Raw genomic sequence first — 16,816 nt, 5'->3', positions numbered from 1 at the left:
TTAGTAGAGATGGAGTTTTCACCATGTTGGCCAGGCTGGTCTTCTAACCTCAAGTGATCTGCCCACCTCAGCTTCCCAAAGTGCTGGGATTACAGGAGTGAGCCGTCACACCTGGCCTAATTTTTGTATTTTTAGTAGAGATGGAGTTTTCACCATGTTGGCCAGGCTGGTCTTCTAACCTCAAGTGATCTGCCCACCTCAGCTTCCCAAAGTGCTGGGATTACAGGCATGAGCCACTATGCCTGGCCCATTTTTGGCTATCTTATCTATTAGTAAATGAGAGAATGCTGTTAATATTTTCCACTGAGATGGGGATTTCTCACTTCTTTCTTGTAATTCTGTCTACTTTTTTTTCTTTGCATTTATATTAGCTTGATACTTTTGCTTTTTATAGTTTTACACTATGTTTTTAGGTGCATATAAGCCGCTAATTCTTTTATATTTTATGAGATGAATCTTTTGTTAGAGAACCTTTTTATCAATAATAATGCTTTTTGCCTTAAAGTTTATTTTATCTGCTATTAATGTAGCTACAACTGTTTTGTCTTTGATGAATAATTATGTTTTTTTTTCTCATCCTTTTACTTTCAACTTTGCCGGGTTTGTATGCTTTAACTGTGTCCCTTACAAAGAAAATACAGTTCTGTTTTATTTTTAATCTAATTTAACACTATGTTTAACTGGACAGTTTAGTCCATATATGTTTATCACAATTATTACTGTTTGGATTGAAGCTTAGGTTATCTGTCTACCAGTTTTATGCTTTATGAAATAACAAAAAATATTTTTCCTGAAGTTCAGGAAACTCATTTTATAAGCCAGTTTTCATCATTAACTATATGACTTGCTCTCCTTCTTATATAATTTTCTACAACATTTTTAGTTGCAGTATATGACTAGTTTTGTGCTTCCCAATTTACCTGTTCTTTTGAATAATTCTCTTTTTTTCCTTCCCTTCTCTGCTTCTATGGGATTAATCATGTTTTATTAGTTTTTTACCCTATACTAATTTGGAAGTTATCATTTATATTTCTATTCAAATTTTATTTCTAAATTTTAGTAAACAAATTCATTTAGTAGGTATGCTTGTCTTTGTCTAAAGATAACCAATAGTTTTGTCTTCCACTCAAAGAGTATGGATAGCAGAAATCTCTAAGAATAGCCCTTCTCTTTTAACATATGACTTCTAAAAAGAATATTTCAGAAACGATGGCCACACACAATGGCTCATGCCCATAATCCCTGCACTTTGGGAGGCAGAGGCAGGAGGATCACTTTAGCCCAGGAGTTTAAGACCAGCCTGGGCAGCATAGCGAGACCCCCCTCTCTACAAAAAATAAAAAAATCAGGGGGGCATGAATGATCATGGTGTGTTTAGTACATTATCATTTCACCACTGCTAGCGAAGCAGGCATATTTTAATTATTTTTCAAACCTCAACTCTTTAAATGTCAATTTCTTTATAAGGAGACATTTTACTGGAATGTTTCACAACAGAGGCATAACTGGCATTTTAGGTGGGACAATTAGTCCACTGTGCACACTGACCTGTGTACTGCTGGATGTTTAGGAACTCTGGTCCTTGCTGACTAAATGCTAGTAGTTATCTCTCTTCCCCACATAGTGACAACAAAAACTGCCCCAGGCTTTATTTCCAAACATTCCCTTTCAGATCAGTACCACTCCAAATTAAACCTACTCTTTCAATTCATGAAAACAAAGAACAAATATTACAAAATAAATGTATGTAGAATTGGAGGAACAAAAAATGAGAAATAGTTTAGTTTTACAGGAGAAATAACAAAAATATTTTTTCCTTAAATTCAGGAAACTCTATAAGCCAGTTTTCATCATTAACTATACTAGTTGGACTCCTTCCTAGATAATTTTCTCCAAAATTTTTAGTTGCAGTATATGACTAGGTACAAGTAACAAAAGATATATCACTTTTTGATTGTTTTTCCTAAAGCCAGTTTCTTTCTTGAGGCCAGGACACACTGAATTTGTTCACCATCTTTTAAAAAATGTTTTTGTTTGTAATCCTAACATGATCTCCTATTCACAAACCTGTTAGTGTCCCAAATAATGACATTTCCATCAAATCCTGAAGTTACTAAGAGTCTTGTATTAGTATCATATTCGATGTTCTTCACCCAGCTAGTGTGACCATGTAAAGTGCATACTTTGGTGTTCAATTTTCTCAGATCCCATAGTGCTATTGTAGTGTCATCAGAGCAGGTAGCAAACAGCCGGTTATCAAGAAATCTATAAAAGCAGAGAAACAAAACCCTGGTTCATTTAATCTCTTTTTAAAGGAAACTTGATTTAAGAAACAGTCACTATATTACCAAATCAAGAAATAAAGAAAAAGGACTATACACACACTATAAACCCAGTGACCCTGATATACTATAAAAAGCATACTTCACATAATCACAGAGCCAGGGTACTATGCTTTAATGACAGTCACGTTGCAATTGGATCCATTTGCTTTAAATTACTGATTTTTATTTGGAATTGGAAATTTCAAAGGGTTAAGTGTTTGGAAAACGGTGATAGAAGGGAAAAAAAGAAGTTGAGAATCTATAGGAAACAAAAATGATGAGAGAGAATTTAATAGGAGATAGAGGAAGTTTTGAAAACTTAATTGTTGAGAGGGACACAATACACATAATCAAAATCATGAGAAATATTTGCTCTGCTACAAGGAACATCTTTTTCTATTTAGAACACATTTACATACAAAAATTGCTAAAAGGATTGCCATTATTTTAAATCTTTTAACTCAAGGTTATTTCCCAAATAATCTCTTAGCAACATTTTATTAGGACCAGTCAAGATTAAGAAATAGACTTAAAATACTCTATAATTCAGACTTTTTATTATTTTACACTAACGTCTCAATCCTTAGTGACAATATATTTAATACAAATACTTAAAAAATAAACTATTCATGCTGAATTTTCGTTTAACATTAGAATGCTTTTTTTTTTTTTGAGGTGGAGTTTCGCTCTTGTTACCCAGGCTGGAGTGCAATGGCACGATCTTGGCTCACCACAACCTCCACCTCCTGGGTTCAGGCAATTCTCCTACCTCAGCCTCCTGAGTAGCTGGGATTACAGGCACGTGCCACCATGCCCAGCTAATTTTTTGTATTTTTAGTAGAGACAGGATTTCACCATGTTGACCAGGATGGTCTCGATCTCTTGACCTCGTGATCCACCCCGCCTCGGCCTCCCAAAGTGCTGGGATTACAGGCTTAAGCCACCGCACCCGGCCTAGAGTGCTTTCTTTAATACATGCTGTTATCCTAATCTCTTACAGAAGAAATGAATTCTGGTGCTTCTTCCAAGATAAATTTACATATAATTGCCAGAAATCAACCTCAATATCCACAAATACCATAATGACCTTCCTGAAATTGATCATGGTTTTCAAATGCCAGGCCTTTACACAGGTTCTTTCTGTTACCTGAAACAACTTTCCTCCTGCCCATTGATCTGGCTAATTCTTGCTTTCTTTTTAATACAGTCATGTGTGGCTTAATGATGGAATACATTCTGACAAATGTGTCATTAGGTGATTTTGTTGTTGTGTGAACATCATAGAGTGTATTTACACAAACCTAGGTGATATAACCTACTACACACTGAGGTTATATGGTATATAGCCTATTATTCATAGGCTACAAATGTGCATAGCATGTTTACTGTAGACAACTGTAACACAATTATAAGTATTTGTATATCGAAAGATAGAAAAAATACAGTGAAAGTACTGTATAAAATATTTAAAATGTTATACCTGTAAAATGCACTTACCTTGGATGGAGCTTGCAGGAGTGAGAGTTGCTCTGGGTGAGTCAGTGAGTGAGGATTGAGTCAGTGTGAAGGCCTAGGGCATTACTGTCCGTTATTGTAGACATAAACACTGTACCCTTAGGCTACACTAAATTAATTTAAAAATTTTTCTTCAGTAATAACATTAATTACTACAGATTTTTTTACTTCATGAATTTTTAATTTTTTAAACTTTTCATTCTTTTGTAATAACAGCTTAAACACAAACACATTGTACAACTGTACAAAAATACTTTTTCTTTATATCCTTATTTTATAAACTTTTTTATGTTAAAATGTATACTTTTTAAACTTTTTTGTTATAAACAAAGATACACATTAGCCTAGTCCTACACAGGGTCAAAATCATCAATATCACTGTCTTCCACTTCCACATCTTGCCTCACTAGAAGGCCTCCAGAGGCAATAGAGCTGTCATCTCCTGATAACAGTGGCTTCTTCTGGAATACCTCCTGAAGAACCTACCTGAGGCTGGTTTACAGTTTACTGTTTTTTTTTTTTTTTAAAAAAAAAAGGAGGAGTACATTCTAAAATAACAATAAAAAGTATAACATAGTAAATATTAAGCAATAGGAACTTTTCAGCTCCATTATAATCTTATGGAACCACTGTTGTATATGACATCACTCACTGAAATGTTGTTACGTGGTGTATAACGGTATTCAGCTCTTATCCCCTCCAGGAATCCTTCCCTGTTTAACCAGCCTGGTAGACCTACCAATTCTCTGAGTTCCCAAAGCATTCTGGGAGCTTCTATTGTAATACTCAATATTATACTATAAGGAACAACTTTACAAGGCTATAAACTCCTTGAAGGCAGAAAGAACCTGTCTGCCTAGGCTCATGGTTAGATCTGCAGTATGTAATACACATGGTGCCAGACACATATGCATTCAACAAATAATTATAAAATAAAAGAATATATAAAATAAATGAAAGAGGAGTTCACTGCCTAGCAGAAAAGACACTGTAACTACATAATTACACAAAATAATTGTGTGGAGGGTGGCTGGGAAAGTCTTCATGATGGTATCATTTGAGTTGACTAAAAGATGAGCAGGAACTCCCTAAGTGGTCAAAGGGTAAGCAAAGGTGGCTTGTAAGGGGATAGTGTCCTCTGAGAAGCAGCAGTTAGGAGTGCTGTGTGTGGGAAAGTAGAGATGAGTAGGGATTACATTATGGATTTATTCTATGGTGATTTCCAGTAACTATTTTTTAATTATAAAAATACATTTCCTGGCCAGGTGTGGTGGTAGCTCATGCCTATAATCCCAACACTTTGGGAGGCCGAGATAGGCGGATCACTTGAGCTCAGGAGTTCAAGATCAACCAGGCCAACATGACAAAACCCAATCTCTTATTTTAAAAAGAACAATAAAAAAAAAAATTTCTATTGAAAATACTTTTAAAGAAAAAAAATCCATCACAAAAATAATCACTTTCTTGATGTTTAGCTTAATTTCTAGGTTTTAAACCTAATTCTTTTTATTTATTTATTTTTTTTTTTGAGATGAGTCTTGCTCTGTCCCCCAGGCTGGAGTGCAATGGAACGATCTTGGCTCACTCCAAACTCCATTTCCTGGATTCAAGTGAATCTCATGCTTCAGCCTCCAGAGTAACTGGGATTACAGGTGCCACCACACCTGGTTAATTTTTGTATTTTTAGTAGAGACAGGGTTTCATCAAGTTGGCCAGACTTGTCTTGAATTCCTGACCTCAGATGATCCGCCCACCTCGGCCTCCCAAAGTGCTGGGATTACAGGGGTGAGCCACCATACCCAGCTTCTTTTTAAAATGAATATGCAATTGTGGGGTATTTGTATTGCTTGTAATTTTTTACTACTAGAAAACACTAAGATGAGCATACTTACAGCCAAATATTAATCACATCCCTATTTATTTCTCTAAGTATATTCCCAGAAAAACATATTGCTAAAGAGGAATTTTTTTAAATGTACATTTTTAAAAAATATAGTCAAATTGTCCTCTAGAAAAACATACCAATATACAATTCCACCAGCAGTTAGAAGAGTCCATTTGCCAAATTGTTGCCACATAGGTCTTTAAAAAAAAATTTTTAAGTGCTAGGAAAAAAATCATCTTGTTTTAAGTTGAAACTTTTATTTTTAGTAAAGGTGAACCTTTTTCACATTTATTAGAAAATTATATGTCTTTGCTGTTCATGTTCCTTGCTGATTTTACAACTTTAGTATTAATTACTGAGTTGCCAAAATACCTTTAAAGATAATATATCAGTTTTTCAAATACTGTGCATTTTTCTATCTATTTCTATCTTTTAATATGGTTTATGTCTTCTTACCATATCAAAATTTTAATTCTTTTTTTCTTGAGACAGGGTCTCACTCTGTTACCCTGGCTGGAGTGCAGTGGTGATTATAGCTCACTGCAGCTTCAACTGCCCAGGCTCAAGCAACCTTCCTGTCTCAGCCTCCTGAGTAGCTGGGACTATGGGCACATGCCACTATGCTCAGCTAATCAAAATTTTAATTCTTATATTGTCAAATCCATTTTTCCCTTATAGGTTTACCTTTGCTGATTATGCTTTGTTTGTTTGTTTGTTGGAGACTGAGTTTCGCTCTTGTTGCCCAGGCTGGAGTGCAATGGCATGATCTCAGCTCACTGCAACCTCTGCCTCCTGGCTTCAAGCAATTCTCCTGCTTCAGCCTCCCAAGTAACTGCGACTACAGGCACCTGCCACCATGCTTGACTTACTTACTTACTTATTTATTTATTTATTTATTTAGGATGTTGTCTCACTCTGTCTCCTGGACTGCAGTGCAGTGGCATGCTCTCTACTCACTGCAACCTCCACCTTCTGGGCTCAAGTCATTCTCCTGCCTCAGCCTCCAGAGTAACTGGGATCACAGGCACCCGCCACCACACCCAGCTAACTTTTGTATTTTCAGTAGAGACAGGGTTTCACCATTTTAGCCAGGCTGGTCTTGAACTCCTGGCCTCAGATGATATGCCCGCCTCAACCTCCCAAAGTGCTGGGATTACAGATGTGAGCCACCACGCTTGGCCCTGATGATGCTTTTTGAAGTAAAACTAGTTCAATGACTTCCATATTTGACAGAAATTATGTGACTGAGACTGGGCACTGTGGCTCATGCCTGTAATCCAGTACTTTGGGAGGCCTGAGGACAGTTGATCATTTGAATTCAGGAGTTTGAGACCAGCCTGGGCAACATGCTGAGACCTCGTCTCTACAAAAAATACAAAAATTAGTCAAGGGTGGTGGCACACACCTGTAGTCCCAGCTACTCAGGAGAATTGTTTGAGCCAGGGAGGCAGATGTTGCAGTGAGTTGAGATAGCGCCATTGCACTCCAGACGGGGTGACAGGAATGAAACCCTGTCTCAAAAAAAACCAAATTACATAATTGAGAAAAACATATACAAAAAATATTTTCTAAAAGGCTACTATTAAGTTAGTAAAACGTTTTTTTATTTTTTGAGACAGAGTTGTTGCTCTTGTTGCCCAGGCTGGAGTACAATGGTGCGATCTCGGCTCACTGCAACCTCTGCTTCCCAGGTTGTTCAAGGGATTCTCCTGCCTTAGCCTCCCAAGTAGCTAGAATTACAGGTGCCTGACACCATGCCCAGATAATTTTTTCTGTGTGTGTATTTTAGTTAAGATGGGGTTTCACCATGTTGACCAGGCTGGTCTTGACCTCCTGACCTCAGGTAATCCACCCACCTAAGCCTCCCAAAGTGCTGGGATTATGGGCATGAGCCACCATGCCTGGCCTAGTCAACCTTTTTAAAAAAAATTGAGCATATTCATATATTTGGAAAAAAAAATTTTTAATAACAAAGATATTTTATTCAGTCTACAGAAAATACTTAATGCACAGATAGATTTAAAACCCCAACGGGGTTTTTTTGGGAGGGACAGTTTCACTCTTGTTGCCCAGGTTGGAGTGCAATGGCACAATCTCGGCTCACTGTAACCTCCCACTCCCAGGTTCAAGCAATTCTCCTGCCTCAGCCTCTGAGTAGCTGGGATTACAGGCATGTGCCACCACACCTGGCTAATTTTGTATTTTAAGTAGAGACAGGCTTCCTCCATGTTGGTCAGGCTGGTCTCAAACTCCTGGCCTCAGGTGATCTGTCTGCCTTGGCTTCCCAACATGCTAGGATTACAGGCATGAGCCACTGTACCCAGCCAAGAAAGGATTTTTTAAGATACAAAAAGCATAAATCATTAAGGATTGATCAGTTCAACTGCATAAAAATTTTAAACTTCATTGTAATCAAAGACATTATAACAATGTGAGAAGATAGGCTATAGTTGGTAGGAGAAAATGTAAAGATATTTTCAATGTACATAACCAGAAGAGGATTAGTATATAGGTTATATAAGATAATGCTTTAGCAAAATAGGCAGAGAATCCCGTAAGATAAACTACAATGAGCTACAGAAAGATTTTCAAGCTTATTATTTATTATGGAAGTGCAAATAAAAATAATAAATACCAAATATTGGCAGAAAAATACTTGGTATTTCTCTTGAAATGTTGAAAAATACACACTCAGATATTACTGATGAAGTATAATTTGTAACATTATTTTGAAGAGCAGTTTAGCAATATATGGTGAAGTTGAAGATCAACTTTTTAAAATAATTAATGCAGGCTGGGCACAGTGGCTCATAGCTGTAATCCCCCCCTCAAAAAAAAACCCCTTTCTTACACTTAGAACACAACTGTATTATATACTTTCTCCTAAAATTTTAAAGGTTTGCTTTTATAATTAGATTTTTAATCTAACTGGAAGTTATTTTCACTTACAGTGTGAAGTAGAGATCTAATTTTATTCTATTTTTTTATACATGTAGCCAAACTTCTCTTTTCCATTTCCACCCCCCACTGACTCATAATGCCCCTGCTATCACATACAACATTTTTATAGATACATAGGTCTGTTTCTGGGATATTCCATTGTCACTTGATCTACTCTAGTTTTAAGACTACATGCTGGCCGGGAGTGGTGGCTCATGCCTGTAATCCCAGCACTTTGGGAGGCCGAGGCGGGTGGATCATGAGGTCAAGAGATCGAGACCATCCTGGTCAACATGGTGAAACCCCATCTCTATTAAAAATACAAAAAATTAGCTGGGTATGGTGGCGTGTGCCTGTAATCCCAGCTACTCAGGAGGCTGAGGCAGGAGAATTGCCTGAACCCAGGAGGCAGAGGTTGCGGTGAGCCGAGATCGTGCCATTGCACTCCAGCCTGGGTAACAAGAGCGAAACTCCGTCTCAAAAAACAACTACATGCTATAGGCATGTACCACCATGCCTGGTTCTTATTGTTCTATGTAAGTTTTAAAATCAAGTTTTGTGAAAAACTCTGTTGGTATTGTAACTAAAACTACACTGAATTTATAGGATAATTTGGGGAGAATCAACTTTATGGTACTGAATTTTTGCCTTCAGAGAAGATTTGCATTTGTTTGTTTGTTTTCCTTTTTATTTTTATTTTTCCCCCTTTTCTCTGAGAGGCAGGTCTTGCTCTTTTGCTCAGGCTGGCCATGAACTCCTGGGCTCAGCCTCGGCCTCCCAAGAAGCTAGGATTACAGATGTGTGCTACTGCGCTTGGCAGACTTTCATTTCTTTTTACAGGTACATGACAGTGCTTCCAACCTGGATCCAACTGAAAATTGTTGGCTGGAGATTTTGAACCATATGGTAGTGTGAATTTAGCTCCCATACATGCATGAGTGCTGGACTGTGGTTAGATATTAACAGAAGAGGGCCAGGCACAGTGACTCATGACTGTAATTCCAGCACTTAGGAAGGCCAAGGTGGGAGGGTTGCTTGAGGTCAGCAGTGTGAGAAGCCTGGGCAACACAGCAAGACCCTGTCTGTAAAAAAAAAGTTTTTTTAAATAGCCAAGGTAGTGGCACACACCTATAGCCACAGCTACTTGGCAGGTTGAAATGGGAAGACCCCTTGAGCTATGCAGTGAGCAATGATCATGCCACTGAACTCCAGCTTGGGCAACAGAGCGGGACTCTGCCTCTAAAATAAAATTTTATTTCATTTTTATTTAAAATATTTTATTTTAGAGAGAGAATCTCTCTAAAAGGATTAGTATATAGGTTATATAAGATAACACTTTAGCAAAATAGGCAGAGAGAGAGTCTCTCTCTAAAATAAAAATAAAATATTCAGCCACTCCTCTCCCCAATGCCACAGCCTAGATGAACAAGATGGTTTATCTCTGCATCACCTTTTTGCTGAAAGTAAGCACTTTTGGGGTCACAGCCTATGCAGAGTCACTTTCTTTTAAACTCCTCACCTTAAACTGGTTCTAGAATTAACTCTCCTGCTCCCTTTACTTCTCATACTTGTCAAAACAGAAGCTCAAGGTCATCAGTACTTGGCAGAAGCCTTCAGGGTAAAAGCCAACTGAACACCTGTTTACTTCTTTGCATTCCTGATTCCATTTCATTTTTGGCCCACGGATTTGTTTCTTTCTTATGAGCTCAACTACACATTAGAAAAATATAGGCCGGGCACAGTGGCTCACACCTGTAATTCCAGCACTTTGGGAGGCTGAGGCAGGTGGATCATCTGAGGTCAGGAGTTCGAGACCAGCCTGGCCAACGTGGAGAGACCCAGTCTCTACTAAAAATACAAACTTGGCTGGGCATGGTGGCACATGCCTGTAATCCAAGCTACTCAGGAAGGCTAAGGCAGGAGAATCACTTGAACCCAGAGGTGGAGGTTGTGGTGAGCCAAGATCATGCCATTGCACTCCAGCCTGGGCAACGAGAGCTAAACTCCGTATCAGAGAAAAGAAAAAAAGAAGAAAATAAAAATATATATATACATTACATTTTATCCAACATTTGTTTTTAATTAGAAATACTGTTCAGGATATTTTTTGTTGTTAAAAACATGTATTTGTTTAATGTAAATACATTAAATCTACCACCATTTTGGTAACTCTGTTTTACATCTTTTCTTTTTGTTTTTGTTTTCTGCCTGTTTGCTTGCTTGTTTTTGAGACCTCAGATGCAGAAGGTGGGGTTAATCATACTTTTATCCTATTGTAGCATATTTTCATCACCAATCTGTGTAAGGTTCCCAGGTCACTTTGTTGTCTAAGCATTTGTTTCCATTTATCCCCACCTCCAACTTTCATTTCTCCCCTACCCATTTATGCAACAATTTTGTTCCAATTGCAGTGTGGTGATATATTGCTTCTGTGCTTCTATATGTTGGTGTTCTTATGAAATAGGTATTCTGGTCTTATTTGGGTGTATGTTTTTTTGCATAAATGATAATGTATTACATATTCTGCTTTTTCTTCATTCTAAAAACCTACTAGGTTCTGAAATCTCATACATGGGGCACAGACATCTCTAATCTGGGTTCCCATTGCCAAACGTCACCCTGGCGTCACCTGCCACATTTCACCTGTGCATTCTCCCATTGATGGTGGGCACCCAGCTGGCTCCAGTGCTCTACCACACACTTAAACCACACCAAACAACTTCAGATCTGTGGTCTTTGTGGATCCCACGGGAATGTCTCTGGACTGTATACTCCTGCTGGGTCATAGCATTAGTAGCCCCAGATCCTCCCAGAAAGATTGTAACATCCACACCCCATCAGCCATTATGACACAGAACCCATCCATGCCAACATTTGGCTTATCCAGCTTTTAAATTTTTGCCAGTCCAGTAGATGTAAAGTGGCATTTTATTCTAATCCTCATTTGTGTGATTACTAACTTTGAGCTTCTCTTTACATGCATAATAGCTGTGGGCGTTTCCTTTCTATCAGCTGTTTGTCCATATCCTTTGCCCATTTTTCTACTGGGGTTGCCATCCTTATTTTTATTTGCAGGACTTCTTGTATATTCTGGGTATTAATCCCTTGTCAGCTTTTAACATTGTAAATACCTTTTCTCATTTGTTCAACTATGCATTAACTCTGTTCATACTGCCTCTTTTTTTTAAAAGAAATATTCCATTTTTTAAACTTTTTTTTTTTTTTTAACACAGAGTCTCACTCTGTTGCTTGGGCTGGAGTGCACTGGCACAATCTCGGCTCACTGTAGCCGCCACCTCCTGGGTGGCGGCTACAGTGATTCTTTTGCCTCAACCTCCCGGGTAGCTGGGATTAGAGGCACATGCCACCACGTCTGGCTAATTTTTGTTTTTTGGTATTTTCAGTAGAGACAGGCTTTCACCATGTTGGCCAGGCTAGTCTCCAACTCCTGACTTCAGGTGATCCACCTGCCTCAGCCTCCCAAAGTGCTAAGATTCCAGGCATGGGCCACCCTGCCCAGCCACTTTTCTAAACAGTTTAGTTCAGAAGTACATGTGTAGGTTTGTTATATAGCTAAACTTGTGTCATAGAGGTTTGTTGTACAGATTATTTAGTCACTCGGGTATTAAGCCTAGTACTCATTGGTTATTTTTCCTGATCCTCTCCCTTCTCCCACCCTCCACTCTCTGGAAGGCCCCAGTGTCTGTTGCACCCCTCTATGTGTCTACAATGTGTTCTCATCATATAGCTCCCACTTCTAAGTGAGAACATGCAGTATTTGGTTTTCTATTCCTGCATTAGTTTGCTAAAGATAATGGCCTCCAGCTCTACCCAATTTCTTGCAAAGGAAATGACCTCATTCTCTTTATGACTGCATAGTATTCCATGGTGTATATATACTACATTTTCCTTATCCAGTCTGCCACTGATAGGCATTTAGGTTGATTCCATGCCTTTGCTATTGTGAATAGTGCTGCGTGAACATATGAATGCATGTGTCTTTATTCCTTTGGGTATATACCCAGTAATGGGACTACTGGGTCGAATGATAGTTGTTTTTAGGTCTTTGAGGAATCACCACACTGTTTTCCACAATGGTTGAATAATTTACACTCTCACCAACAGTGTATAAGTGTTCCTTTTTCTCCATAACCTCACCAGCATCTGTATTTTTTTGAGATGGAGTTTCGCTCTTGTTACCCAGGCTGGAGTGCAATGGCACGATCTCGGCTCATTGCAACCTCCGCCTCCTGGGTTCAGGCAATTCTCCTGCCTCAGCCTCCCAAGTAGCTTGGATTACAGGCATGAGCCACCATGCCCAGCTAAGTTTTTGTATTTTTAGTAGAGACGGGGTTTCACCATGTTGACCAGGATGGTCTCGATCTCTTGACCTCGTGATCCACCTGCCTCGGCCTCCCAAAGTGCTGGGATTACAGTTTTTTGACTTTTTAATAACAGCCATTTGTTCAGGATATTTTAAAATCTTCTACTGCCTAATTTTTATCTGCTTGATTTACCAATTTTGGACAGAACTGTATTAAAATATCTCACTATCATTGTAGACTTCTAATTCTTTATAATTCTGTTTTTGCTTTGTTTATTTTAAGGCTATATTTAAGGTGCATTCAGGTTCATAATTATTATATCTCCTGGGTAGACTTTTCCTTTTATTAATGTGTACTGTTTCATTGTATATTTATTAAAGCCTTTGGTCTTTCATCTGTCTGATATTGATCATTTCTATCAGTATTTTTTTCCCATTTCTCAGTGGTTTTATTTTTGGTATTGCTAAATAGTGATAGATCAACAGATAAATAATTTGGCTTTTTATTCAAATTGTTGATGCTTAATAAAGAAGATTAGTCTATTTATATTTACTTTGAACTACTCATATATTTGGAACTCTTTCTACTTCTTGTTTTCTATATTCTATGATGTCTCTCTTTTTGCTTAAAATTTTTTTATTTTTTAAAACTCTCCTTTTACTGAAATGATTAAGTTTTCACTGTTCTCTTTTGCCCTTCTGCTGCTGCTTTGAGAGGTGTAATGGTTTGTATTTCCATTTTTTAGTCATCTTTTTTCATCACATATATTTAATTATATATTTTCTAGAAGAGTTTTAAATTACTTATTTTTGTCTTCCTCTTGAACATGGAGAGGGCCTAAACATATTATACCTTCCCACTTAACAAAACTCCCCCATGCATACAATTTATTTGTTGCTACAGTCTAGAGCCATACTATCCAATTTGGTAACGTAGTCATTACCTACATTTGCTTTTGAGTTCTTGGTAGGCAGGCCTGACACCTGTAATCCCAGCACTTTGGGAGGCCGGGTCAGGCGGATCACCTGAGGTCAAGACCAGCCTGGCCAATGTCGTGAAACCCTGTCTCTACTAAATACACAAAAATTAGCTGAATGTGGTGGCACTTGCTTGTAATCCCAGCTACTTGGGAGGCTGAGGCACAAGAATGGCTTCAGTCCAGGAGACGGAGGTTGCAGTGAGCTGAGATCATGCCACTGCCCTCCAGCCTGGGTGATAGAGTGAGACTCCATCTCAAAAAAAAAAAAGGAAAAAGATGTGCTGTAAATATAAAATACACACTGGATTTTGACTTAGCATGAAAAACATGAAAGTAAAATATCTCAATAATTTTTATACTGATTACATGTTGAAATGATAATATTTTGGACATACTAGGTGAAATGAGTTATTAAAAATTGATTTTATCTTTTTTCTTTTTTAATGTGACTACTATAAAATTAAAAATTACATATGTGGCTAGCATTATATTTTTATTGGATAGTGCTAATCTAGAGTTTTAATTTTAATTTTGTTTTACATATACCCCCCCAAAGCTCCTAAATTCTTTTCTTCCTCCTATTAATAACAGTTAATATTTTACCTAATTAAAATTCTTCAGTCTGGATTAACAGTTTACCTGGATATAACATGGTACTGAATATTATTTTGCCTTCATATTGAAGATATTAATATTACTCCATTTTCTCCTGATACCAACTATTACTAATGAGAAACCTGTTTGTGTAATTATCGTACTTCTGTAGGTAATCTGGCTTCTAACTTTGGTGGCTTCTAAGATTTTCTCTTGATTTTTGGTATTCTAGAGTTTCACCACAACCTGTCTAGATGTGAATTTATCTTTATTTAAACTGCTTGATGCTGGGAACAGGCCCTCAGGCTGTCATAAACAGGCCTTAAAGAAACTGGCCATAAACAAGATATCTATAGCACTATGACATACTCATGATGATAGTGACACACACTGCTGGAGGTTGCTGGGTTACTGGAGTAAGGGAAATAAATGCCTGACCCATCCAGGACAGAAGACTGCTTAAGGCATTCCGGAACCACAAACAATAGCATGAGGGACCCGCACCCTGACATGTTCCAGTTGCAGTAGATAAACGCGTCAGAGCCTGTTTCTTCCGACTAGTAAAGAATGCTTTGTTCCCTATGAAGAATGCTTTTCGTCAATCTATAAACTGCAGTAATGATGATTATCACTTGCTTGCTGTCAATAAATATGTGGGTCAAACTCTTTTCAAGCCTCTCAGCCAGGAATGCTGTAACCCCTGATGTTCCACCTTTTGCACTCTATCTCTGTTTCTGTTTCTTAATTCCTTCAGCGCCATCTGGGTTGGAGTCTCCATGACCGAGATGGTCTCTACAGCTTGACACTATAAAGTTCACTTTTGATTTGATGTCTCAGGCCCTTCAGTGCTAAAAATTCTCAGCCATTGTTATGTTCAAAAATTAGTTTTTACCAGTCTTTTTCTATAACTCTTTATATACACTGTAATCTCTCAATTAATCCTTTCAACTACTTTTTCATATTTTGACCTTTTTTCTGTATTCTGTGTGAATTTTTAGTGCCATATTCTAACTCATTAATTCATTTATCAGTGGTGTAAAAGGTAAAGGTTATCCCATCTATTGAGTTTTTTATATACCAACGACATAATTTCTTTTTCTTTCTTTTTATAGAGTCTTGTTCTGTCACCTTGCCTGAGAGCCATGGTGCAGTTATAGATCACTGCAGCCTTTAACTCCTGGGCTCAAGTAATCCTCCTGCCTCAGCCTCTCAAGCTACTGGGATTGCAGGTGTTAGCCACCAAGCCAGGCTTGACTTTTATTTTTTAATTTTATTTTTCCATAAATTATTGGGGTATGAGGTGGTATTTGGTTACATGAGTTATTTAGTGTGGATTTGTGAGATTCTGGTGCACCCATCACCTGAGCAGTATATACTGCACCGTATTTGTTGTCTTTTATTCCTTGTCCAACCTCCCACTCTTCCCCCCAAGTCCCCAAAACCTAATTGTATCATTCTTATGCCTTTATGTCCTCATAGCCTAGGTCCCACATATCAATTAGAACATATGATGTCTGGTTTTCCATTCCTGAATTACCTCACTTAAAAAAACAGTGTTAGCTGGGCACGGTGGCTCAAGCCTGTAATCCCAGCACTTTGGGAGGCCGAGGCAAGTGGATCATGAGGTCAAGAGATCAAGACCATCCTGGTCAACATGGTGAAACCCCCGTCTCTACTAAAAATACAAAAAATTAGCTGGGCATGGTGGCATGTGCCTGTAATCCCAGCTATTCAGGAGGCTGAGGCAGGAGAATTGCCTGAATCCAGGAGGCAGAGGTTGCGGTGAGCCGAGATCGCGCCATTGCACTCCAGCCTAGGTAACAAGAGTGAAACTCCATCTCAAAAAACAAAAAAACAGTGTTTAATCTCATCCAGGTCATTGCAAATGTTGTTTAGCCATTACTTTTTATGGCTGAGTAGTATTCCATTGTGTATAAATATTACCACAGTTTCTTTATCCATTGGTTGATTGATGGGCATTTGAGTTGGTTCCATGATATTGCTATTGTGAATTGTGCTGCTATAAATATGTGTGTGCAAGTATCTTTTTCGAATAATGACTTCTTTTCCTCTGGGTAGATACCCAGTAGTGGGATTGCTGGATCAAATGGTAGCTCTGCTTTTAGTTCTTTAAGGAGTCTCCACACTGTTTTCCATAGTGACTGTACTAGTTTACACTCCCACAGCAGTACAGAAGTGTTCCTTGGTCACCGCATCCCCACCAACATCTACTGTTTTTTGATTCTTTGATTAT

General features: G+C 38.1%; 1 protein-coding gene across 6 annotated transcripts in view; it reads right to left on the bottom strand.

Moving 5' to 3' along the window:
- DCAF10 (DDB1 and CUL4 associated factor 10) overlaps positions 1-16,816 on the bottom strand; it is an 82,584-nt gene that overhangs the window by 27,996 nt on the left and 37,772 nt on the right. For 5 of the 6 annotated variants that reach the window (XM_078372611.1, XM_035252395.3, XM_078372589.1 and 2 more), the window contains one exon: positions 2,068-2,265. The exons of the other annotated variant lie outside the window; for it this stretch is intronic. In XM_078372611.1, the coding sequence (XP_078228737.1) occupies positions 2,068-2,265 (198 nt within the window). The remainder of the gene's footprint in view (positions 1-2,067; positions 2,266-16,816) is intronic. 6 annotated transcript variants of the gene reach the window in all.

Source organism: Callithrix jacchus, chromosome 1 (genome assembly GCF_049354715.1).
Source record: "Callithrix jacchus isolate 240 chromosome 1, calJac240_pri, whole genome shotgun sequence".
Taxonomy (NCBI): Eukaryota; Metazoa; Chordata; class Mammalia; order Primates; family Cebidae; genus Callithrix; species Callithrix jacchus.
The sequence above is the reverse complement of the archived record's forward strand: the minus strand, read 5'-3'. Positions and strand labels throughout refer to the sequence as shown.